Source organism: Oncorhynchus nerka, linkage group LG2 (genome assembly GCF_034236695.1).
Source record: "Oncorhynchus nerka isolate Pitt River linkage group LG2, Oner_Uvic_2.0, whole genome shotgun sequence".
NCBI classification, from domain to species: Eukaryota; Metazoa; Chordata; class Actinopteri; order Salmoniformes; family Salmonidae; genus Oncorhynchus; species Oncorhynchus nerka.
The window spans coordinates 98,283,754-98,311,249 of record NC_088397.1 but is presented as its reverse complement, the minus strand read 5'-3'; the positions used below and the strand labels follow the sequence as shown (position 1 = coordinate 98,311,249).

Genomic DNA, 27,496 nt, shown 5'->3' with positions numbered 1-27,496 from the left:
CACTATCAGTAGCTGGCTTGCTTTGGCTAACGTTAGCTATTAGCTGTGTACAAGGCCATGGTATTGTTTGAAAGAGAAACTCACATCTACTAACTACTATGAGAGTTAGTTAGTACTCCCTTATTTCTGCTTATCATCACCTGTTATAAAATGATGACAATTCCTTGATAGCTGACTGACTTTTCCACTGTCGAAGCCCTTTTTCCTGAAGCCCTGTTTCCTGAAGCCGTTTCCTGAAGCCCTGTTTGCCGAAGCCCTGTGGATGTTTGATCAGGACGTGTCGTTTTATTACATTTGTTCGTTATGAGAGACTCATTACTAAGCACAAAACACATTGTGGGCGCTCCTCCTTAAAAGTTTGTTTGAAGGAGAGAGAAACTAATCGACGAGTATGCGTTTCAAAACAATTGAGCTCAGTCAGAATTTGTGGCTAGCTATGAGTCCATTTGATGACAGCGGCGAGTGGGAGTGACAAGTCAGTACTGTTGAACGACAGCGCTGCATCGTGTGTAGCGGAGTGAGCTTCAAGAAAAAAACGACCCGGTTAACCGCTGAGCACACGGGCATCTCCCTCTCCCATTCACACAGCTGCCAAACTGAGCAGAGAGCTGCTTGAGCAGACGGCGCACTGAACAGAGAACGCAGATGCACTTGGCCAAATCAATTCCAGTAATTCATGAAATAATTATACATTTACACTGACACGTCGCGACCCACTATCAACAGGTCAGAGACCCGTACTTTAAGAGAGGCTGCGCTAACACAACGTGCCATTGCAACACAGGAGTGATGGTTGCTGATAATGGTGGTCTGTACGCCTATGTAGATATTCCATAAAAAAATCTGCCGTTTCCAGCTACAATAGTCATTTACAACATTAACAATATCTACACTGTATTTCTGATCAATTTGATGTTATTTTAAAATGGACAAAAAAAAAAATGTTTTGCTTTTCTTTCAAAAACATGGACATTTCTAAGTGACCCCAAACTTTTGAAGGGTAGTGGTATATTTTGAGTTGATAAATTGGGTAATTGTTGTTCATATGGAAGGTTGTCACACTGACCCTCGTCTCCTCCTTCTCGACAGAAATCGCCTTACAGCAGGTATCCATGTTCTTCAGGTCGGATCCTAAGTGGGAAGTGGTGGAGCCTCTGAAAGACATTGGTAAGTTTTAAGGATTTTATTTAATATTTTATTTAACTAGGCAAGTCAGTTAAGAACATTTATTCTTATTTACAATGACAGATAACCAAAATTAAAAAAGGCCTCCTGAGGAGACGGGGGACTTGCATGCAAATTTAAATATAGGACAAAACACACATCACGACGAGAGACACTACCTAAAGAGACTTAAGACAACACAGCATGGTAGCAACACATGACAACACAGCATGGTAGCAACACATGACAACACAGCATGGCAGCAACACATGACAACACAGCATGGCAGCAACACATGACAACACAGCATGGCAGCAACACATGACAACACAGCATGGCAGCAACACATGACAACACAGCATGGCAGCAACACATGACAACACAGCATGGCAGCAACACATGACAACACAGCATGGCAGCAACACATGACAACACAGCATGGCAGCAACACATGACAACACAGCATGGCAGCAACACATGACAACACAGCATGGTAGCAACACATGACAACACAGCATGGCAGCAACACATGACAACACAGCATGGCAGCAACACATGACAACACAGCATGGCAGCAACACATGACAACACAGCATGGCAGCAACACATGACAACACAGCATGGCAACACAGCATGGCAACACCACATGACAACACAGCATGGCAGCAACACATGACAACACAGCATGGCAGCAACACATGACAACACAGCATGGCAACAACACATGACAACACAGCATGGCAACAACACATGACAACACAGCATGGCAGCAACACATGACAACACAGCATGGCAGCAACACATGACAACACAGCATGGCAGCAACACATGACAACACAGCATGGCAGCAACACATGACAACACAGCATGGCAGCAACACATGACAACACAGCATGGTAGCAACACATGACAACACAGCATGGTAGCAACACATGACAACACAGCATGGCAGCAACACATGACAACACAGCATGGTAGCAACACATGACAACACAGCATGGCAGCAACACATGACAACACAGCATGGTAGCAACACATGACAACACAGCATGGCAGCAACACATGACAACACAGCATGGTAGCAACACATGACAACACAGCATGGTAGCAACACATGACAACACAGCATGGCAGCAACACATGACAACACAGCATGGCAGCAACACATGACAACACAGCATGGCAGCAACACATGACAACACAGCATGGCAGCAACACATGACAACACAGCATGGCAACACAGCATGGCAACACCACATGACAACACAGCATGGCAGCAACACATGACAACACAGCATGGCAGCAACACATGACAACACAGCATGGCAGCAACACATGACAACACAGCATGGCAACAACACATGACAACACAGCATGGCAACAACACATGACAACACAGCATGGCAGCAACACATGACAACACAGCATGGCAGCAACACATGACAACACAGCATGGCAGCAACACATGACAACACAGCATGGCAGCAACACATGACCACACAGCATGGCAGCAACACATGACAACACAGCATGGTAGCAACACATGACAACACAGCATGGTAGCAACACATGACAACACAGCATGGCAGCAACACATGACAACACAGCATGGTAGCAACACATGACAACACAGCATGGCAGCAACACATGACAACACAGCATGGTAGCAACACATGACAACACAGCATGGCAGCAACACATGACAACACAGCATGGTAGCAACACATGACAACACAGCATGGCAGCAACACATGACAACACAGCATGGTAGCAACACATGACAACACAGCATGGTAGCAACACATGACAACACAGCATGGCAGCAACACATGACAACACAGCATGGTAGCAACACATGACAACACAGCATGGCAGCAACACAGCATGGCAGCAACACATGACAACACAGCATGGTAGCAACACATGACAACAACACATGACAACACAGCATGGTAGCAACACATGACAACACAGCATGGCAGCAACACATGACAACACAGCATGGCAGCAACACATGACAACACAGCATGGTAGCAACACCACATGACAACACAGCATGGTAGCGACACCACATGACAACACAGCATGGCAGCGACACCACATGACAACACAGCATGGCAGCGACACCACATGACAACACAGCATGACAGCAACACATGACAACACAGCATGGTAGCGACACCACATGACAACACAGCATGGTAGCAACACATGACAACACAGCATGGCAGCAACACATGACAACACAGCATGGCAGCAACACATGACAACACAGCATGGCAGCACCACATGACAACACAGCATGGTAGCAACACCACATGACAACACAGCATGGTAGCGACACCACATGACAACACAGCATGGCAGCGACACCACATGACAACACAGCATGGCAGCGACACCACATGACAACACAGCATGGCAGCAACACATGACAACACAGCATGGTAGCGACACCACATGACAACACAGCATGGTAGCAACACATGACAACACAGCATGGCAGCACCACATGACAACACAGCATGGCAGCAACACCACATGACAACACAGCATGGCAGCAACACCACATGACAACACAGCATCGTAGCGACACCACATGACAACACAGCATGGCAGCAACACATGACAACACAGCATGGTAGCAACACATGACAACACAGCATGGCAGCAACACATGACAACACAGCATGGCAGCAACACATGACAACACAGCATGGCAGCAACACATGACAACACAGCATGGCAGCAACACATGACAACACAGCATGGCAGCAACACATGACAACACAGCATGGCAGCAACACATGACAACACAGCATGGCAGCAACACATGACAACACAGCATGGTAGCAACACATGACAACACAGCATGGTAGCAACACATGACAACACAGCATGGCAGCAACACATGACAACACAGCATGGCAGCAACACATGACAACACAGCATGGTAGCAACACCACATGACAACACAGCATGGTAGCGACACCACATGACAACACAGCATGGCAGCGACACCACATGACAACACAGCATGGCAGCGACACCACATGACAACACAGCATGACAGCAACACACGACAACACAGCATGGTAGCGACACCACATGACAACACAGCATGGTAGCAACACATGACAACACAGCATGGCAGCAACACATGACAACACAGCATGGCAGCAACACATGACAACACAGCATGGCAGCACCACATGACAACACAGCATGGTAGCAACACCACATGACAACACAGCATGGTAGCGACACCACATGACAACACAGCATGGCAGCGACACCACATGACAACACAGCATGGCAGCGACACCACATGACAACACAGCATGGCAGCAACACATGACAACACAGCATGGTAGCGACACCACATGACAACACAGCATGGTAGCAACACATGACAACACAGCATGGCAGCACCACATGACAACACAGCATGGCAGCAACACCACATGACAACACAGCATGGCAGCAACACCACATGACAACACAGCATCGTAGCGACACCACATGACAACACAGCATGGCAGCAACACATGACAACACAGCATGGTAGCAACACATGACAACACAGCATGGCAGCAACACATGACAACACAGCATGGCAGCAACACATGACAACACAGCATGGCAGCAACACATGACAACACAGCATGGCAGCAACACATGACAACACAGCATGGCAGCAACACATGACAACACAGCATGGCAGCAACACATGACAACACAGCATGGCAGCAACACATGACAACACAGCATGGCAGCAACACATGACAACACAGCATGGTAGCAACACATGACAACACAGCATGGCAGCAACACATGACAACACAGCATGGCAGCAACACATGACAACACAGCATGGTAGCAACACCACATGACAACACAGCATGGTAGCGACACCACATGACAACACAGCATGGCAGCGACACCACATGACAACACAGCATGGCAGCGACACCACATGACAACACAGCATGACAGCAACACACGACAACACAGCATGGTAGCGACACCACATGACAACACAGCATGGTAGCGACACCACGACAACACAGCATGGCAGCAACACATGACAACACAGCATGGCAGCAACACATGACAACACAGCATGGCAGCAACACATGACAACACAGCATGGTAGCGACACCACATGACAACACAGCATGGTAGCGACACCACATGACAACACAGCATGGCAGCGACACCACATGACAACACAGCATGGCAGCGACACCACATGACAACACAGCATGGCAGCGACACCACATGACAACACAGCATGGCAGCAACACATGACAACACAGCATGGTAGCGACACCACATGACAACACAGCATGGTAGCGACACCACATGACAACACAGCATGGCAGCAACACATGACAACACAGCATGGTAGCAACACATGACAACACAGCATGGTAGCAACACATGACAACACAGCATGGTAGCAACACATGACAACACAGCATGGCAGCACCACATGACAACACAGCATGGCAGCAACACATGACAACACAGCATGGTAGCGACACCACATGACAACACAGCATGGTAGCAACACATGACAACACAGCATGGCAGCACCACATGACAACACAGCATGGCAGCAAAACCACATGACAACACAGCATGGCAGCAACACCACATGACAACACAGCATCGTAGCGACACCACATGACAACACAGCATGGCAGCAACACATGACAACACAGCATGGCAGCAACACATGACAACACAGCATGGTAGCGACACCACATGACAACACAGCATGGTAGCGACACCACATGACAACACAGCATGGCAGCGACACCACATGACAACACAGCATGGCAACAACACATGACAACACAGCATGGCAACAACACATGACAACACAGCATGGCAGCAACACATGACAACACAGCATGGCAGCAACACATGACAACACAGCATGGCAGCAACACATGACAACACAGCATGGCAGCAACACATGACAACACAGCATGGCAGCAACACATGACAACACAGCATGGCAGCAACACATGACAACACAGCATGGCAGCAACACATGACAACACAGCATGGCGACACCACATGACAACACAGCATGGCAGCAACACATGACAACACAGCATCGTAGCGACACCACATGACAACACAGCATGGCAGCAACACATGACAACACAGCATCGTAGCGACACCACATGACAACACAGCATGGCAGCAACACATGACAACACAGCATGGTAGCGACACCACATGACAACACAGCATGGCAGCAACACCACATGACAACACAGCATTGCAGCAACACATGACAACACAGCATCGTAGCGACACCACATGACAACACAGCATGGTAGCAACACATGACAACACAGCATCGTAGCGACACCACATGACAACACAGCATGGCAACAACACATGACAACACAGCATGGCAGCAACACATGACAACACAGCATGGCAGCGACACCACATGACAACACAGCATGGTAGCGATACCACATGACAACACAACATGGCAGCGACACCACATGACAACACAGCATCGTAGCGACACCACATGACAACACAGCATGGCAGCAACACATGACAACACAGCATCGTAGCGACACCACATGACAACACAGCATGGCAGCAACACATGACAACACAGCATCGTAGCGACACCACATGACAACACAGCATGGCAACAACACATGACAACACAGCATGGCAGCAACACATGACAACACAGCATTGTAGCGACACCACATGACAACACAGCATGGCAGCAACACATGACAACACAGCATCGTAGCGACACCACATGACAACACAGCATCGTAGCGACACCACATGACAACACAGCATGGCAACAACACATGACAACACAGCATGGCAGCAACACATGACAACACAGCATGGCAGCGACACCACATGACAACACAGCATGGTAGCGATACCACATGACAACACAACATGGCAGCGACACCACATGACAACACAGCATCGTAGCGACACCACATGACAACACAGCATGGCAGCAACACATGACAACACAGCATCGTAGCGACACCACATGACAACACAGCATGGCAGCAACACATGACAACACAGCATCGTAGCGACACCACATGACAACACAGCATGGCAACAACACATGACAACACAGCATGGCAGCAACACATGACAACACAGCATGGCAGCAACACATGACAACACAGCATGGCAGCAACACATGACAACACAGCATGGCAGCAACACATGACAACACAGCATGGCAGCAACACATGACAACACAGCATTGTAGCGACACCACATGACAACACAGCATGGCAGCAACACATGACAACACAGCATGGTAGCGACACCACATGACAACACAGCATGGCAGCAACACCACATGACAACACAGCATGGCAGCAACACAGCATGACAACACAGCATGGCAGCAACACATGACAACACAGCATGGCAGCAACACATGACAACACAGCATGGCAGCAACACATGACAACACAGCATGGCAGCAACACATGACAACACAGCATGGTAGCGACACCACATGACAACACAGCATGGCAGCAACACCACATGACAACACAGCATCGTAGCGACACAACATGACAACACAGCATGGCAGCAACACATGACAACACAGCATGGTAGCGACACGACATGACAACACAGCATGGCAGCAACACCACATGACAACACAGCATCGTAGCGACACAACATGACAGCATGGTAGCGACACCACATGACCACATGGTAGAGACACCACATGACAACACAGCATGGTAGCGACACCACATGACAGCATGGTAGCGACACCACATGGTAGCGACACCACATGACCACATGGTAGAGACACCACATGACAGCATGGTAGCAACACCACATGGTAGCGACACCACATGACCACATGGTAGAGACACCACATGACAACACAGCATGGTAGCGACACCACATGACAGCATGGTAGCGACACCACATGACAGCATGGTAGCGACACCACATGACAGCATGGTAGCGACACCACATGACAGCATGGTAGCGACACCACATGACAACATGGTAGCAACACCACATGACCACATGGTAGCAACACCACATGACCACATGGTAGCAACACCACATGACCACATGGTAGCAACACCACATGACCACATGGTAGCAACACCACATGACCACATGGTAGCAACACCACATGGTAGCAACACCACATGGTAGCAACACCACATGGTAGCGACACCACATGGTAGCGACACCACATGGTAGCGACACCACATGGTAGCGACACCACATGACCACATGGTAGAGACACCACATGACAACACAGCATGGTAGCGACACCACATGACAACATGGTAGCAACACCACATGACCACATGGTAGCAACACCACATGACCACATGGTAGCAACACCACATGACCACATGGTAGCAACACCACATGACCACATGGTAGCAACACCACATGACAACATGGTAGCAACACCACATGACCACATGGTAGCAACACCACATGACCACATGGTAGCAACACCACATGACCACACGGTAGCAACACCACATGACCACACGGTAGCAACACAACATGACCACACGGTAGCAACACCACATGACAACATGGTAGCAACACAACATGGTACAAAACATTATTGGGCACAAAAAAACAGCACAAAGGTCAAGAAGGTAGAGACAACAATACATCATGCAAAGCAGCCACAACTGTCAGTAAGAGTGTCCATGATTGAGTCATTGAATGAAGAGATGGAGATAAAACTGTCCAGTTTGAGTGTTTGTTGCAGCTCGTTCCAGTCGCAGCGAACTGAAATGAGGAGCGACCCAGGGATGTGTGTGCTTTGGGGACCTTTAACAGAATGTGACTGGCAGAACGGGTGTTGTATGTGGAGGATGAGGGCTGCAGTAGATATCTCAGAAAGGGGGGAGTGAGGCCTAAAAGGGTTTTATAAATAAGCATCAACCAGTGGGTCTTGCGACGGGTATACAGAGATGACCAGTTTACAGAGGAGTATAGAGAGCAGTGATGTGTCCTATAAGGAGCATTGGTAACAAATCTGATGGCCGAATGGTAAAGAACATCTAGCCACTCGAGTATGAGACTGTATTATCTGCATGTAAATGGATGAGCGAGATTCCTACTGCCTGAGCTTTGTTGATGTAAATTGAGAAGAGCGTGGGGCCTAGGATCGAGCCTTGGGGTACTCCCTTGCTGACAGGCAGTGGCTGAGACAGCAGATTGCATGACTTTATACACTGCACTCTTTGAGAGAGGTAGTTAGCAAACCAGGCCAAAGACCCCTCAGAGATACCAAATACTCCTGAGCCGGCCCACAAGAATGGAATGGTCTACCGTATCAAAAGCTTTGGTCAAGTCAATGAAAATAGCAGCAATAAGTAACGTTGTAATAACTTAATAATACAGACAAGATAGCATTATAATAAGGCTGTATGACACATTATTCATCATCATAGATTGGTTTACAAAAACAAAACAAATTGATAATTGAGCCGTATAAAAAGACATAGCATTATAATATGGCTGTAATAACATGACAGCATTATAATCAGGCATGTTAACATGTTATTATAACCTGATTATAATGCTATGTCTGTTATTGCAGCCTGATTATAATGTTATGTCTGTCATTACAGCCTGATTATAATGCTATGTCTGTTATTGCAGCCTGATTATAATGTTATGTCTGTCATTACAGCCTGATTATAATGCTATGTCTGTTATTGCAGCCTGATTATAATAACTCGGATAGCCTCAAAGTGCTTTTTCATAACTCTGATAGCCTCGAAGAGCTTTTTCATAACTCTGATAGCCTCGAAGAGCTTTTGTAAATAAAGCGAGGTGAATTGATTTCATAATTAAGTGGACTAAATCCCCGGTCGCCCGAAGACATTGGATGTCGAGTTAAGGCAGCCCCGCCCCTCTCTGATTCAGAGGGGTTAAATGCAGAACACACATTTCAGTTGAATGCATTCAGTTGTACAACTAAGTATCCCCCCCCTTTCCCTCTAAATTGATTGGTTATACACCAACTCTGTTGACCATGAACTCACCATTGTGACTCCGATAAAGCTGTCATGTAAATGGACTGTTAATCAGGAAAATGTGATATTAAAATGAACATGTTTTTATCATCTTTCAGGGTGGAGGATACGGAAGAAATATTTCCTAATCAAAAACAAAGAACAACCCAAGGAACGTCAAGTGTTGAGTTGGGTATGTCTGCTGTTGCTATTTGCTGTTTACTGTTACTGTTGGTACTTTTAATCAATTATTTTAGAACTTCATTGTCATCTTATAGCTGCTTTACAATGCAAAGGTACAGAGAGGTAGAATCAAAACCTGTTTTATACTGCAGGTACAACTATTCTTGGGCAAGGCGCTGACTGGTTTTCACTTGCTAGCGACAGACAATTGCGTTTATAGGTCTAAAGTAATTCTAACCTGTATTGTGTTCCTATCACCTGGAGGTCTTTTGGCTGGTAAAGTATGTGTTAAGTTTGTGGTTTTGTTGTTGCACAGGTTGACTTGGGTCCAGATAAATTCCTGTCAGACAAAGACCTTCAGTCGACCATGAAGCTCCTACCCAGCCTCACTGTACGTATACTCTTTGAAAATAGATTTGTGGATAGCAGATTTCTTCTACCAACTCTCGGTATGTATGTATGTATGTATGTATGTGTGTGTGTGTGTGTGTGTGTGTGTGTGTGTGTGTGTGTGTGTGTGTGTGTGTGTGTGTGTGTGTATGTATCATCTAGCTCCTACCAATGCTGTCTGTGTGAATATTCTCTGAAAAGAGGCCTCACAGCACACTACCTGCCCACTGACTGCCGGGAATCAACCCCTGCCCCCCCCGACTGCCGGGAATCAACTCCCTGCCCCCCGACTGCCGGGAATCAACCCCCCCCGACTGCCGGGAATCAACTCCCTGCCCCCCCCGACTGACGGTAATCAACCCCCTGCCCCCCGACTGCCGGGAATCAACTCCCTGCCCCCCCGACTGACGGTAATCAACCCCCTGCCCCCCGACTGCCGGGAATCAGCTGATCTGATGTGTTCCTTATTTAAATAAAATCCTGTTGCCCAGATTTAATATGCTGCAGCCCTATGGGCCCCACAGGAATGTGACCATCGTAGTCTGCTTAACACTATACTGCCACTGTGTTACAAACGGCACCCTATTCCCGATTTTACAGTGTTCTACTTTTGACCAGGGCCCATAGGGCTGCCTTAGTACCTCTCATAGGGGCCCATAGGGCTGCCTTAGTACCTCTCATAGGGGCCCATAGGGCTGCCTTAGTACCTCTCATAGGGGCCCATAGGGCTGCCTTAGTACCTCTCATAGGGGCCCATAGGGCTGTTAGTACCTCTCATAGGGCCCATAGGGCTGCCTTAGTACCTCTCATAGGGGCCCATAGGGCTGCCTTAGTACCTCTCATAGGGGCCCATAGGGCTGCCTTAGTACCTCTCATAGGGGCCCATAGGGCTGCCTTAGTACCTCTCATAGGGGCCCATAGGGCTGCCTTAGTACCTCTCATAGGGGCCCATAGGGCTGCCTTAGTACCTCTCATAGGGGCCCATAGGGCTGCCTTAGTACCTCTCATAGGGGCCCATAGGGCTGCCTTAGTACCTCTCATAGGGGCCCATAGGGCTGCCTTAGTACCTCTCATAGGGGCCCATAGGGCTGCCTTAGTACCTCTACCCTCAGTCGTAAATAATAGTGTGAAAGTTTCCAGGATTTTGCAACCCTAGTCGATGCGGACGCTTGCCAGCCCTAGTCGATGCCGACGCTTGCCAGCCCTAGTCGATGCCGACGCTTGCCAGCCCTAGTCGATGCCGACGCTTGCCAGCCCTAGTCGATGCCGACGCTTGCCAGCCCTAGTCGATGCCGATGCTTGCCAGCCCTAGTCGATGCCGACGCTTGCCAGCCCTAGTCGATGCCGACGCTTGCCAGCCCTAGTCGATGCCGACTGTTGTGCCCATTTGTATTTTTATTCATATATTGTCTATTGACACTACCTTAGAGCTAAAACAACACTTAGTCTATCACTATTTACTAAACGGGTGGCAGGTACCCTAGTGGTTAGAGTGTAGAGGTGGCAGGGTGGCCTAGTGGTTAGAGTGTAGAGGTGGCAGGGTAGCCTAGTGGTTAGAGTGTAGAGGTGGCAGGGTAGCCTAGTGGTTAGAGTGTAGAGGTGGCAGGGTGGCCTAGTGGTTAGAGTGTAGAGGTGGCAGGGTAGCCTAGTGGTTAGAGTGTAGAGGTGGCGGGTAGCCTAGTGGTTAGAGTGTAGAGGTGGCAGGGTGGCCTAGTGGTTAGAGTGTAGAGGTGTCAGGGTAGCCTAGTGGTTAGAGTGTAGAGGTGGCAGGGTAGCCTAGTGGTTAGAGTGTAGAGGAGGCAGGGTAGCCTAGTGGTTAGAGTGTAGAGGAGGCAGGGTAGCCTAGTGGTTAGAGTGTAGAGGAGGCAGGGTAGCCTAGTGGTTAGAGTGTAGAGGTGGCAGGGTAGCCTAGTGGTTAGAGTGTAGAGGGGGCAGGGTAGCCTAGTGGTTAGAGTGTAGAGGTGGCAGGGTAGCCTAGTGGTTAGAGTGTAGAGGACGGCAGGGTAGCCTAGTGGTTAGAGTGTAGAGGGGCAGGGTAGCCTAGTGGTTAGAGTGTAGAGGGGGCAGGGTAGCCTAGTGGTTAGAGTGTAGAGGTGGCAGGGTAGCCTAGTGGTTAGAGTGTAGAGGTGGCAGGGTAGCCTAGTGGTTAGAGTGTAGAGGCGGCAGGGTAGCCTAGTGGTTAGAGTGTAGAGGCGGCAGGGTAGCCTAGTGGTTAGAGTGTAGAGGTGGCAGGGTAGCCTAGTGGTTAGAGTGGAGGGGCGGCAGGGTAGCCTAGTGGTTAGAGTGTAGAGGTGGCAGGGTAGCCTAGTGGTTAGAGTGTAGATGCGGCAGGGTAGCCTAGTGGTTAGAGTGTAGAGGTGGTAGGGTAGCCTAGTGGTTAGAGTGTAGAGGTGGCAGGGTAGCCTAGTGGTTAGAGTGTAGAGGCGGCAGGGTAGCCTAGTGGTTAGAGCGTTGGACTAGTAACCGGAAGGTTGCAAGTTCAAACCCCCGAGCTGACAAGGTACAAATCTGTTGTTGTCATTGAAAATAAGAATTTGTTCTTAACTGACTTGCCTAGTTAAATAAAGGTAAAATAAAATTTTAAAAACATGTTTTAATGTAATGTAATATATAGGCCACCACTATCAGGGACAACTGTTCTGCTAACAAGGTAGAGGACCTTCCTAGAGAAGACCCCGGTCACCACAATCAGGAACAACTGTTCTGCTAACAAGGTAGAGGACCTTCCTAGAGAAGACCCCGGTCACCACAATCAGGAACAACTGTTCTGCTAACAAGGTAGAGGACCTTCCTAGAGAAGACCCCGGTCACCACTATCAGGAACAGCTGTTCTGCTAACGAGGTAGAGGACCTTCCTAGAGAAGACCCCGGTCACTATTATCAGGAACAGCTGTTCTGCTAACGAGGTAGAGGACCTTCCTAGAGAAGACCCCGGTCACCACTATCAGGAACAGCTGTTCTGCTAACAAGGTAGAGGACCTTCCTAGAGAAGACCCTGGTCACCACTATCAGGAACAGCTGTTCTGCTAACAAGGTAGAGGACCTTCCTAGAGAAGACCCCGGTCACCACAATCAGGAACAACTGTTCTGCTAACGAGGTAGAGGACCTTCCTAGAGAAGACCCCGGTCACCACAATCAGGAACAACTGGTCTGCTAACAAGGTAGAGGACTTTCCTAGAGAAGACCCCGGTCACCACTATCAGGAACAACTGTTCTGCCAACAAGATCACTGAATCTCGGAGGAGCCCTAAACAAGGCCCAAGCCCTGTCTATTGGATCCGTACAGACTACAATAACACAGCTCTTCAGCAAGTCAAAGGTCTGCTTTAGGGGGACTAGTGTTACTATAGAACGTTGGTTATCTAAATATTAAATTACAGCATATCCGTTTTTCCAGCGGACGATTCGGACGTGATTATTTTTAACCAAACTGCCTCTGGACTGTTTTGGACTGTTTTGACGGAAGTCGGGAGGCTCTTCTAGGCGTGTCACATTACCAGGACAGTCTAATATTGACCTAATGACCTTCAGTTCAGAGAAAGTCAAAATAACAATGCATATTAACAAGAACCATGGACTTTTAACCTGCAGACATTTAATTACCTGACGGATTTGGCAAGTTATCAATTCATTGGCACAATATTGTCCACTTCTTCGTCTTTTAAAAGTACGGGCACTGGGAAAGTTGATATGTGACAAAAACCGGTCATTCATCTGTAGGCTACGAACATAGCACTTCAGTTCTGACCCAAACTGGGCCCAGTAGCTGTTTAAACTCTGTAATATCCCTCAAAACACAGGGATGACGATTCACACGGGAGAAGTATTATCAGAGGACATTGGAGTTTTCTGAAATAAAAAATAAAATAATGTATGTTTTCAGGGCTGGGATTACAGATGTGGTGATTTGTGCTCGTGCAAAGAACGTACCCCCCCCCTCTGAGTAGGGCTGACATTACCTGAACTCCCCCAGTAGAACGTACTTACAACATTCACTATGTAATGTAGTGAGCATCAACCCCTTACAACATTCACTATGAAATGTAGTGAGCATCAACCCCTTACAACATTCACTATGAAATGTAGTGAGCATCAACCCCTTACAACATTCACTATGAAATGTAGTGACCATCAACCCCTTACAACATTCACTATGAAATGTAGTGACCATCAACCCCTTACAACATTCACTATGAAATGTAGTGAGCATCAACCCCTTACAACATTCACTATGAAATGTAGTGAGCATCAACCCCTTACAACATTCACTATGAAATGTAGTGAGCATCAACCCCTTACAACATTCACTATGTAATGTAGTGAGCATCAACCCCTTACAACATTCACTATGAGATGTAGTGAGCATCAACCCCTTACAACATTCACTATGTAATGTAGTGAGCATCAACCCCTTACAACATTCACTATGAGATGTAGTGAGCATCAACCCCTTACAACATTCACTGTGAAATGTAGTGAGCATCAACCCCTTACAACATTCACTATGAGATGTAGTGAGCATCAACCCCTTACAACATTCACTATGAGATGTAGTGAGCATCAACCCCTTACAACATTCACTGTGAAATGTAGTGAGCATCAACCCCTTACAACATTCACTGTGAAATGTAGTGATCATCAACCCCTTACAACATTCACTGTGAAATGTAGTGAGCATCAACCCCTTACAACATTCACTGTGAAATGTAGTGAGCATCAACCCCTTACAACATTCACTGTGAAATGTAGTGAGCATCAACCCCTTACAACATTCACTATGAAATGTAGTGAGCATCAACCCCTTACAACATTCACTATGAAATGTAGTGAGCATCAACCCCTTACAACATTCACTATGAAATGTAGTGAGCATCAACCCCTTACAACATTCACTATGTAATGTAGTGAGCATCAACCCCTTACAACATTCACTATGAGATGTAGTGAGCATCAACCCCTTACAACATTCACTATGAGATGTAGTGAGCATCAACCCCTTACAACATTCACTATGAGATGTAGTGAGCATCAACCCCTTACAACATTCACTGTGAAATGTAGTGAGCATCAACCCCTTACAACATTCACTGTGAAATGTAGTGAGCATCAACCCCTTACAACATTCACTGTGAAATGTAGTGAGCATCAACCCCTTACAACATTCACTGTGAAATGTAGTGAGCATCAACCCCTTACAACATTCACTATGAAATGTAGTGAGCATCAACCCCTTACAACATTCACTATGAAATGTAGTGAGCATCAACCCCTTACAACATTCACTATGAAATGTAGTGAGCATCAACCCCTTACAACATTCACTATGAAATGTAGTGAGCATCAACCCCTTACAACATTCACTATGAAATGTAGTGAGCATCAACCCCTTACAACATTCACTATGAAATGTAGTGAGCATCAACCCCTTACAACATTCACTATGAAATGTAGTGAGCATCAACCCCTTACAACATTCACTATGAAATGTAGTGAGCATCAACCCCTTACAACATTCACTATGAAATGTAGTGAGCATCAACCCCTTACAACATTCACTATGAGATGTAGTGAGCATCAACCCCTTACAACATTCACTATGAAATGTAGTGAGCATCAACCCCTTACAACATTCACTATGAGATGTAGTGAGCATCAACCCCTTACAACATTCACTATGTGATGTAGTGAGCATCAACCCCTTACAACATTCAGTATGAAATGTAGTGAGCATCAACCCCTTACAACATTCACTATGTAATGTAGTGAGCATCAACCCCTTACAACATTCACTATGTAATGTAGTGAGCATCAACCCCTTACAACATTCACTATGTAATGTAGTGAGCATCAACCCCTTACAACATTCACTATGTAATGTAGTGAGCATCAACCCCTTACAACATTCAGTATGAAATGTAGTGAGCATCAACCCCTTACAACATTCACTATGAAATGTAGTGAGCATCAACCCCTTACAACATTCACTATGTAATGTAGTGAGCATCAACCCCTTACAACATTCACTATGTAATGTAGTGAGCATCAACCCCTTACAACATTCACTGTGAGATGTAGTGAGCATCAACCCCTTACAACATTCACTGTGAGATGTAGTGAGCATCAACCCCTTACAACATTCACTATGAAATGTAGTGAGCATCAACCCCTTACAACATTCACTGTGAAATGTAGTGAGCATCAACCCCTACAACATTCACTATGAAATGTAGTGAGCATCAACCCCTTACAACATTCACTATGAAATGTAGTGAGCATCAACCCCTACAACATTCACTGTGAAATGTAGTGAGCATCAACCCCTTACAACATTCACTATGTAATGTAGTGAGCATCAACCCCTTACAACATTCACTATGAAATGTAGTGAGCATCAACCCCTTACAACATTCACTATGTAATGTAGTGAGCATCAACCCCTTACAACATTCACTATGAGATGTAGTGAGCATCAACCCCTTACAACATTCACTATGTAATGTAGTGAGCATCAACCCCTTACAACATTCACTATGAGATGTAGTGAGCATCAACCCCTTACAACATTCACTATGAAATGTAGTGAGCATCAACCCCTTACAACATTCACTATGAGATGTAGTGAGCATCAACCCCTTACAACATTCACTATGAGATGTAGTGAGCATCAACCCCTTACAACATTCACTATGAAATGTAGTGACCATCAACCCCTTACAACATTCACTATGAAATGTAGTGACCATCAACCCCTACAACATTCACTATGAAATGTAGTGACCATGTTAATAGCTAGTGTGGGGTCAGACTATGGGACTGTAGTTGGTGTGGGCTACATTACATTTCTATCTAACCACCTGACCAGAAGAAAATCATGTACTTTCTCGCTCATACTCTGATCTATACATTACATGTTAAACCTTGACCCCTCATACTCTTAAACCTTGACCCCTCATACTCTTACACCTTGACCCCTCATACTCTGATCTATACATTACATGTTAAACCTTGACCCCTCATACTCTTAAACCTTGACCCCTCCTACTCTGATCTATACATTACATGTTAAACCTTGACCCCCTCATACTCCTGACTTTTCCCCACCCTTACCCTTTCTCAAGCTCTCTCTCTGTTGTTCCCGGAGCAATAGGTTGTAGCCTAAGGGTGTATCCCAAATAGCAGCTTATTACCAATGGGCCCTGGCGAAAAGTAGTGCACTGTATATGGAATAGGGTAGCGGTCAAGTGCACGACATAGGGCTCTGGTCAAAAGTAGTGCACTGTATAGGGAATAGGGAGCCCTTTGGGTAAACGTAAGAGAGAGAGGGTTGGGAAAAACGCGTGACTGCCTGAGCTGAACGCAGTGCAGATACAAGATGTGTTCCGTCTCTCTCCGGCTGCGTCCTGAACGCTACCCTATTCCCTATATAGTGCCCTACTTTTGACCAGAGCCCCATGTCGTGCACTATGTTGAAAATAGGTTGCCATGTGGAACGTTGTCTCTGTCTGTAGCACAACAGAACACAGTTACATTATCCATGCGAAGCATGAGTTTAGTCAGCTGAACATCTCTTCTCGCCTCCGTTCACGCTCTCCTAGTTAACAGGAGTCATTGGCAATTAATACGCTAACAAGAGTTGTGACTCGGGTTTACTACTTCAATGTGCAAGTTTCTGCCTTCGTTCCCAATGGCACCTTGTTGGTCAAAAGTACTGCAAATACAGTGGAGTCCCAAATTATTGACACCCTCGATTTAGATTTTAATTACATGTTTAAATTGAATCTTTTAACTAGGCAAGTCAGTCAAGAACAAATTCTTATTTACAATGACGGTCAGACCTTGGCCAAACCCGAACGACTCTGGGCCAGATGTGATACAGCCTGGATTCGAACCAGGGACTGTAGTGACGCCTCTTGCGCTGAGATGCACAGTGCCTTAGACCACTGCGCCACTCGGGAGCTACGATGAGCAAAATTACTGTGTAAAATGAATAATTCAATCACTGAGCTATATTGTATGCGCCCAGAAAATGGGGGAATTGTATTGTTTTATACTAATTTAAGAAGGAGATTTTGTTCAACAATAAATTTTAATTTTGTTGTTAAAAATAGGTGTCAAATTATTGTCATCCCTAAAGATTCTTATAAATAAAGTAATCAATAGTGTAGTATTTGGTCCCATATTCCTAGCACGCAAATGACAACATCAAGCTTGTGATTCTAGAAACGTGTTGGCTGCATTTGCAGTTTCATCATTACCAGTAACATGGGAGGTTAGCATGATCTTTGACCCACTTAACTTTCTCACTCGGCATTATTCACGACTCATTCAGGATGATTCATAATCATGGTAGTGTCCACGTTGACGTAGGCATCTTTAGAAATTAAATGATATTCTTATTTACAAAAATGACAAAATTACTAAATGACACACTACATTTTATTACCGTCACATAAAATTATCTGAAACCCAACCAAAACAAACTTTATGTTGCCTTGAGGCAGACAGAATGGCTGAGTTATTTATGTTGTCTTGAGGCAGACAGAATGGCTGAGTTATTTGTGTTGCCTTGAGGCAGACAGAATGGCTGAGTTATTTGTGTTGCCTTGAGGCAGACAGAATGGCTGAGTTATTTGTGTTGCCTTGAGGCAGACAGAATGGCTGAGTTATTTGTGTTGCCTTGAGGCAGACAGAATGGCTGAGTTATTTGTGTTGCCTTGAGGCAGACAGAATGGCTGAGTTATTTATGTTGTCTTGAGGCAGACAGAATGGCTGAGTTATTTGTGTTGCCTTGGGGCAGACAAAATGGCTGAGTTATGTTGTCTTGAGGCAGACAGAATGGCTGAGTTATTTGTGTTGCCTTGAGGCAGACAGAATGGCTGAGTTATTTGTGTTGCCTTGAGGCAGACAGAATGGCTGAGTTATTTGTGTTGCCTTGAGGCAGACAGAATGGCTGAGTTATTTGTGTTGCCTTGAGGCAGACAGAATGGCTGAGTTATTTGTGTTGCCTTGAGGCAGACAGAATGGCTGAGTTATTTCTGTTGCCTTGAGGCAGACAGAATGGCTGAGTTATTTCTGTTGCCTTGAGGCAGACAAAATGGCTGAGTTATTTCTGTTGCCTTGAGGCAGACAGAATGGCTGAGTTATGTTGCCTTGAGGCAGACAGAATGGCTGAGTTATTTGTGTTGCCTTGAGGCAGACAGAATGGCTGAGTTATTTGTGTTGCCTTGGGGCAGACAGAATGGCTGAGTTATGTTGTCTTGAGGCAGACAGAATGGCTGAGTTATTTGTGTTGCCTTGAGGCAGACAGAATGGCTGAGTTATTTGTGTTGCCTTGAGGCAGACAGAATGGCTGAGTTATTTGTGTTGCCTTGAGGCAGACAGAATGGCTGAGTTATTTGTGTTGCCTTGAGGCAGACAGAATGGCTGAGTTATTTCTGTTGCTTAGAGGCAGACAGAATGGCTGAGTTATGTTGTCTTGAGGCAGACAGAATGGCTGAGTTATTTGTGTTGCCTTGGGGCAGACAGAATGGCTGAGTTATTTGTGTTGCCTTGAGGCAGACAGAATGGCTGAGTTATTTGTGTTGCCTTGAGGCAGACAGAATGGCTGAGTTATTTGTGTTGCCTTGAGGCAGACAGAATGGCTGAGTTATTTGTGTTGCCTTGAGGCAGACAGAATGGCTGAGTTATTTATGTTGCCTTGAGGCAGACAGAATGGCTGAGTTATTTATGTTGCCTTGAGGCAGACAGAATGGCTGAGTTATTTATGTTGCCTTGAGGCAGACAGAATGGCTGAGTTATTTGTGTTGCCTTGAGGCAGACAGAATGGCTGAGTTATTTGTGTTGCCTTGAGGCAGACAGAATGGCTGAGTTATTTCTGTTGCCTTGAGGCAGACAGAATGGCTGAGTTATTTCTGTTGCCTTGAGGCAGACAGAATGGCTGAGTTATTTCTGTTGCCTTGAGGCAGACAGAATGGCTGAGTTATTTGTGTTGCCTTGAGGCAGACGGAATGGCTGAGTTATTTGTGTTGCCTTGAGGCAGACGGAATGGCTGAGTTATTTATGTTGCCTTGAGGCAGACGGAATGGCTGAGTTATTTCTGTTGTCTTGAGGCAGACAGAATGGCTGAGTTATTTATGTTGCCTTGAGGCAGACAGAATGGCTGAGTTATTTATGTTGCCTTGAGGCAGACAGAATGGCTGAGTTATTTATGTTGCCTTGAGGCAGACAGAATGGCTGAGTTATTTATGTTGGCCGAGGCAGACAGAATGGCTGAGTTATTTGTGTTGCCTTGAGGCAGACAGAATGGCTGAGTTATTTGTGTTGCCTTGAGGCAGACAGAATGGCTGAGTTAGTTATGTTGTCTTGAGGCAGACAGAATGGCTGAGTTAGTTATGTTGCCTTGAGGCAGACAGAATGGCTGAGTTAGTTATGTTGTCTTGAGGCAGACAGAATGGCTGAGTTATTTATGTTGCCTTGAGGCAGACAGAATGGCTGAGTTATTTCTGTTGTCTTGAGGCAGACAGAATGGCTGAGTTATTTCTGTTGTCTGAGTTCTGTTGTTTTTCCTCTCCAGAATCCGTACATCTACCCGGTGACGTTTGCCAACACCAGTGAGTTGTCTGCTCTGGTCATCAGGATGTTTAAGGAAAAAGGCACTCTGAGGGATCTCATATGTAAGGTAAACATATCATCAAGGCTGGGTTGTGTTCATTAGGACACACCATAACAACAAAAACAAAACGAGCGTTTCTTATTGGACAAATTCAAATAATATCTCCCTGTTTCGTGCTTACTGAACATGACCACGGTGCAGCTCTCAGGGTTGACTTGAACATGACCACGGTGCAGCTCTCAGGGTTGACTTGAACATGACCACGGTGCAGCTCTCAGGGTTGACTTGAACATGACCACGGTGCAGCTCTCAGGGTTGACCTGAACATGACCACGGTGCAGCTCTCAGGGTTGACCTGAACATGACCACGGTGCAGCTCTCAGGGTTGACTTGAACATGACCACGGTGCAGCTCTCAGGGTTGACCTGAACATGACCACGGTGCAGCTCTCAGGGTTGACCTGACCACGGTGCTGCTCTCAGGGTTGACCTGAACCCTTCACACTCCTGGGAAATGGCCTATATGGATCTGATTCTTACAGAAGAAAGATGAAAATCATAACCATGGTAGCAATTGAACGGGAACAATTTGGAGATTATGGGAACATGATTAGACTAAAGGGGAGGACACAACAGCTCACCTGACACACGACTGAATCCCAACATCACACTGCATTTTAAATGTACTGCACTTTTCAATGCATTTGTTTATTTATTTATTATTTTATTTATTTCACCTTTATTTAACCAGGTAGGCTAGTTGAGAACACCTTTATTTAACCAGGTAGGCTAGTTGAGAACACCTTTATTTAACCAGGTAGGCTAGTTGAGAACACCTTTATTTAACCAGGTAGGCTAGTTGAGAACACCTTTATTTAACCAGGTAGGCTAGTTGAGAACACCTTTATTTTAACCAGGTAGGCTAGTTGAGAACACCTTTATTTAATCAGGTAGGCTAGTTGAGAACACCTTTATTTAACCAGGTAGGCTAGTTGAGAACACCTTTATTTAACCAGGTAGGCTAGTTGAGAACACCTTTATTTAACCAGGTAGGCTAGTTGAGAACACCTTTATTTAACCAGGTAGGCTAGTTGAGAACACCTTTATTTAACCAGGTAGGTCAGTTGAGAACACCTTTATTTAACCAGGTAGGCTAGTTGAGAACACCTTTATTTAACCAGGTAGGGCTAGTTGAGAACACCTTTATTTTACCAGGTAGGCTAGTTGAGAACACCTTTATTTAACCAGGTAGGCTAGTTGAGAACACCTTTATTTAACCAGGTAGGCTAGTTGAGAACACCTTTATTTAACCAGGTAGGGCTAGTTGAGAACACCTTTATTTAACCAGGTAGGCTAGTTGAGAACACCTTTATTTAACCAGGTAGGCTAGTTGAGAACACCTTTATTTAACCAGGTAGGCTAGTTGAGAACACCTTTATTTAACCAGGTAGACTAGTTGAGAACACCTTTATTTAACCAGGTAGACTAGTTGAGAACACCTTTATTTAACCAGGTAGACTAGTTGAGAACACCTTTATTTAACCAGGTAGGCTAGTTGAGAACACCTTTATTTAACCAGGTAGGCTAGTTGAGAACACCTTTATTTAACCAGGTAGGCTAGTTGAGAACACCTTTATTTAACCAGGTAGGCTAGTTGAGAACACCTTTATTTAACCAGGTAGGCTAGTTGAGAACACCTTTATTTAACCAGGTAGGCTAGTTGAGAACACCTTTATTTAACCAGGTAGGCTAGTTGAGAACACCTTTATTTAACCAGGTAGGCTAGTTGAGAACACCTTTATTTAACCAGGTAGGCTAGTTGAGAACACATTTATTCAACCAACCTCTCATTCCAAGATGGCGTAGCAGTCGGACGTGTGTTTTGTCTTGTCCCGTCCTGTATAGTGTAAATATAGTTTTTCCTCGTTTTTTTCTGTATATATTTCGTACATATTTTAATCTCACTTTCCAACTACAGGCTGAATATACTCTCCTGCAACCCGCATCACCCAATGTGGTACGGATCTGCTTTTTCTATACTTTAGAATCGGAACCCTCATCAGAAGCTAGCCAGCTAACTAGCTACTAGCTAGTAGCTAGCCACTGCTAGCCGTCTTCAACGCTAACTAGGACACCAGCGCGACATCTACCCAAAGCATATCAGACTGCTTTTTCTCTACCACATCTCCGGATTCCAACCGCAAGCTCTGAACCTTTATACCGGATCATCGTAAATAGCTAGCTGCAATCCGAGTGGCTACTCCTGGCTAACGTCTCTGTCCCAGAGCAAGCACCAGTTAGCCTGGAGCTAGCCTCGAGCTAAGCCCATCTCCCGACTAGCCGAAGAGGTCCAAAAATACCTAATTTGCCAATTGGCCTGGACCCTCTACTGCCGACACGGAGCCCCGCCGATCCATCACGACTGGTCCGCCGACATAATCGTCCGAGGGGGTTTCAACAGGCTTTTCCGCTGCGACATCGCCAAAGATCCATCTGCTGGCCAAGGCCCGCGAGCTTTCTGAATCGCTGTATCTCCAGCTCACCGCATGAAGAGGAATAAACAGACTCACCCCATCGCGACGTCCCCCAAAGGTTAACTCTCTAGCCCTCGCTATCTCCCTGCTTGCTAATTCGGCCTGCTAACGGCTAGCTTGTCAAGCTCCGGTCCGCTAACTGCTACCTTGTCTAGCTCGGGCCTACGAACTGTTAGCTTGTTAGCACAGGCCTGCTAACCGTCTGAACCACCGCGTCCCAATCACTCTCTGACCCCATTTACTTTCTATCTCTTTTTGATTTTTAATTTGTTTATACCTTCCGGAAACCTGCCTCACCCAATGTGATACGGAATCGCTATTACTTTTACTCTTATTTTTATTTTTATGACACACTCAAGAACCTCCAGACGCTAACCTAGTCATTGTTAGTTTTTTAAAAACCTGGATAACACTCGCCAGCCCAGCCCCCCTGCCCATCCACCCTGCCCATCCACCGCTGCCCCCTGGACACTGATCTCTTGGCTACATAGCTGACGCACGCTGGACTGTCCATTAATCACGGTACTCCTTTCTGCTTGTTTGTCTTACCTGTCGGCCCCGTTGCCTAGTCAACGCCATTTTACCTGCTGTTTGTTGTGCTAGCGGATTAGCCTCGCCTACTGTTTTTAGCTAGCTTTCCAAATTCAACACCTGTGATTACTCTATGCCTCGCTGTATGTCTCTCTCAGATGTCAATATGCCTTGTATACTGTTGTTCAGGTTAGTTATCATTGTTTTAGTTCACAATGGAGCCCCTAGATCAGGGGTGTCAAAGTCAAATGGACGGAGGGCCAAATAAAAAAATCAGCTACAAGACGAGGGCCGGACTGTTCGAATGTTCATTGAAAAATTTTTAAATGACGCATATAGTCTAGTGAACCTAATTGAACCTACTGAAAACCTAACAAATATATTACAATATGATCAGATAAATAAAGCAATATTTTCTTATGGCTCTGTCAGTAATCTTTAATTTTCAACAGACACAAAAGACAAATTTCCTTTATATAAATATCCCCATAACATGAACATTAAATGAAAGAAACCGGTATTCAAGGCACCATCAGTAGACTATATTTTCTATTTTAGCAAAAGTGGGCTAAATTTACTTCAAAGAAAAAACAATAATAGCAATTTTCTATCATCCACTCAACTGAAATATTTTTAAAATATAATTGGATTGAAATACAAAAAAATAAAGTGCAAAAATCTATTAATCAAAAACAACACTTTGTTTAAGGAGAAGTAACATGCAGTGAAAACAAATATTAAATTTTAACTTTTAAACTTGAACTGAGTAAAAACTCTAAATATGTGATTGCACAGTAATGTTCACTTGTTTGAGGTTGAGGGTGATACTTGGTGGTGTCCCATCTTTTCCACAAGTTCATCAATGTTCGGGGTAAGGCTCTGAGCTGAAGAAATCCTCAGAATTGAGTGGAGGTGTTCAGCAGTAAGTCGACTTCTGTGTGATGTTTTGTTCAGGTTCATCAAAGAAAACAGTTGTTCACACAGGTATGTGCTGCCAAACATAGACAACGTTTGAGCAGCCTGGATGCGCAGCTGGGGCATTGTGCCGGGGAGGAAACGGGCGAACTCCGCAGCACCCACTGCCGCATATTTTGCCCTCAGTGCATCATTGCATTGGAGGTCAATCAACTCCATTTGGAGGTTTGGTGGTGAGCTTTCCACGTCAACAGCAAATGGGTTACCGAGCAGTTCCAACCTGCTTTTTGTGCTTCAAAGTCAGCAAATCGGCGTCGAAAGTCAGCGGCAAGCATACCTATTTTATCAGCCAACTGTGTGCTCGGGAACGCACTGGTAGAGAGCTTCTCTTTCATGGTCTGGCAGCTGGGAAAGTGGCTCAAATTTTCTTTCCGCATCTGCGTCTCCCACAGAGTCAGTTTGGTTTTAAATGCCTTCACTGTACTGTACATATCAGAGATGACACGATCCCGACCCTGCAGCTGCAAGTTTATTGCATTCAGATGACTCGTAATGTCACACAGAAAAGCCATTTCACACAGAAACATTTCGTCTCGGAGTTGTGTTGTGTCTTTCCCTTTGCTGTCCAAGAACAGACAAATCTCCTCACGAAGCTCGAAACATCTTTGAAGCACCTTTCCCTGGCTTAGCCATCGCACCTCTGTGTGATAAGGCAAATCACCATGCTCCGTTTCTAACTCCGTCAGAAATGCCTTGAACTGGCGGTGATTCAAACCTTTGGCTCTGATAAAGTTAACTGTGCGCGTGATGATGCTCATTACATGCTCCATTTTCAAGGCTTTACCGCACAACGCTTCCTGGTGTATGATACAATGATAAGCTGTCAGCTCACCTGTCGCGTTTTCCTCTTGCATCTTTTCCCGTATCTTCGCCACCAGTCCGCTCCTGTGTCCACACATCGCAGGTGCTCCGTCGGTTGTCAAACCCACGAGTTTTTCCCAAGGCAGCTCCATCTCATTTACACATCTTGACACCTCTTCATACAAATCATGCCCCGTAGTTGTGCCATGCATAGGACGTAAAGCCAAAAACTCCTCTGTCACGCTTAGGTTGGAGTCCACTCCGCGGATGAAAATTGACAACTGGGCAATGTCAGAAATGTCGGTGCTCTCATCCACAGCCAAGGAATATGCAATAAAATCTTTTCCCTTTTTCACAAGCTGCTCTTTTAGATTGATGGACAACTGGTCTACTCTCTCGGCAATGGTGTTTCTGCTCAGACTCACATTTAAAAAGAGTTGCCTTTTTTCTGGGCAAACTTCGTCACAAACTTTAATCATGCAGTTTTTGATGAAATCCCCCTCCGTAAATGGCCGGGCTGATTTAGCGATCTCTTCTGCCAAAATAAAACTGGCCTTGACAGCAGCCTGGCCTTGTGATTTGGCTTTTTTGAACAGAGCCTGTCGAGATTTGAGGCCTCGTTTTAATTCCTCTGCCTTTTGTAGCCTTTGTTCCATGTCCATATTCTTGTTTTTGTCCGCGTGTTTCGTTTCATAATGTCGTCTCAGATTATACTCTTTCAGTACCGCCACACTTTCTCCACACAGAAGACACACAGGTTTTCCAGCTACCTTCGTGAACATATACTCCGACTCCCACCTTGTTTGAAACCCCCGGTTCTCAGTATCCACCTTCCGTTTTGCCATTTTTGATGGGTATCTGAAAGTTAATTTTACTGTGATGCTGACGACTGCTGTGCCAATAAATATTGAAATGAAGCAGCCTACTGCTCGGTGCGTCACCTTTGCATTGTGGGAAATGTAGTATTGGTGCGTGTAAAAGATCTGCGGGCTGCCGGCTTGCTGCGGGCGGTTCTAATAATAAATCAAGATCATCCCAGGGGCCGTAAAAAACCTTCTTGCGGGCCGGATGTGGCCCGCGGGCCTTGACTCTGACATATGTGCCCTAGATCCACTCTGCATACCCCTGTTACCTCCTTTGTCCCACCTCCCACACATGCGGTGACCTCACCCATTACAACCAGCATGTCCAGAGATACAACCTCTCTCATCATCACCCAGTGCCTGGGCCTACCTCCGCTGTACCCGCACCCCACCATA

The 27,496-nt window shown here is 45.9% G+C and overlaps 1 protein-coding gene across 2 annotated transcripts in view; it reads left to right on the top strand.

Annotated features, from left to right (window-relative positions):
* pxk (PX domain containing serine/threonine kinase) overlaps window positions 1–27,496 on the top strand; it is a 96,839-nt gene that overhangs the window by 15,395 nt on the left and 53,948 nt on the right. For both annotated transcript variants that reach the window (XM_065004605.1, XM_065004606.1), the window contains exons 5-8: window positions 1,090–1,167; window positions 10,331–10,404; window positions 10,711–10,785; window positions 21,359–21,463. In XM_065004605.1, the coding sequence (XP_064860677.1) occupies window positions 1,090–1,167; window positions 10,331–10,404; window positions 10,711–10,785; window positions 21,359–21,463 (332 nt within the window). The remainder of the gene's footprint in view (window positions 1–1,089; window positions 1,168–10,330; window positions 10,405–10,710; window positions 10,786–21,358; window positions 21,464–27,496) is intronic.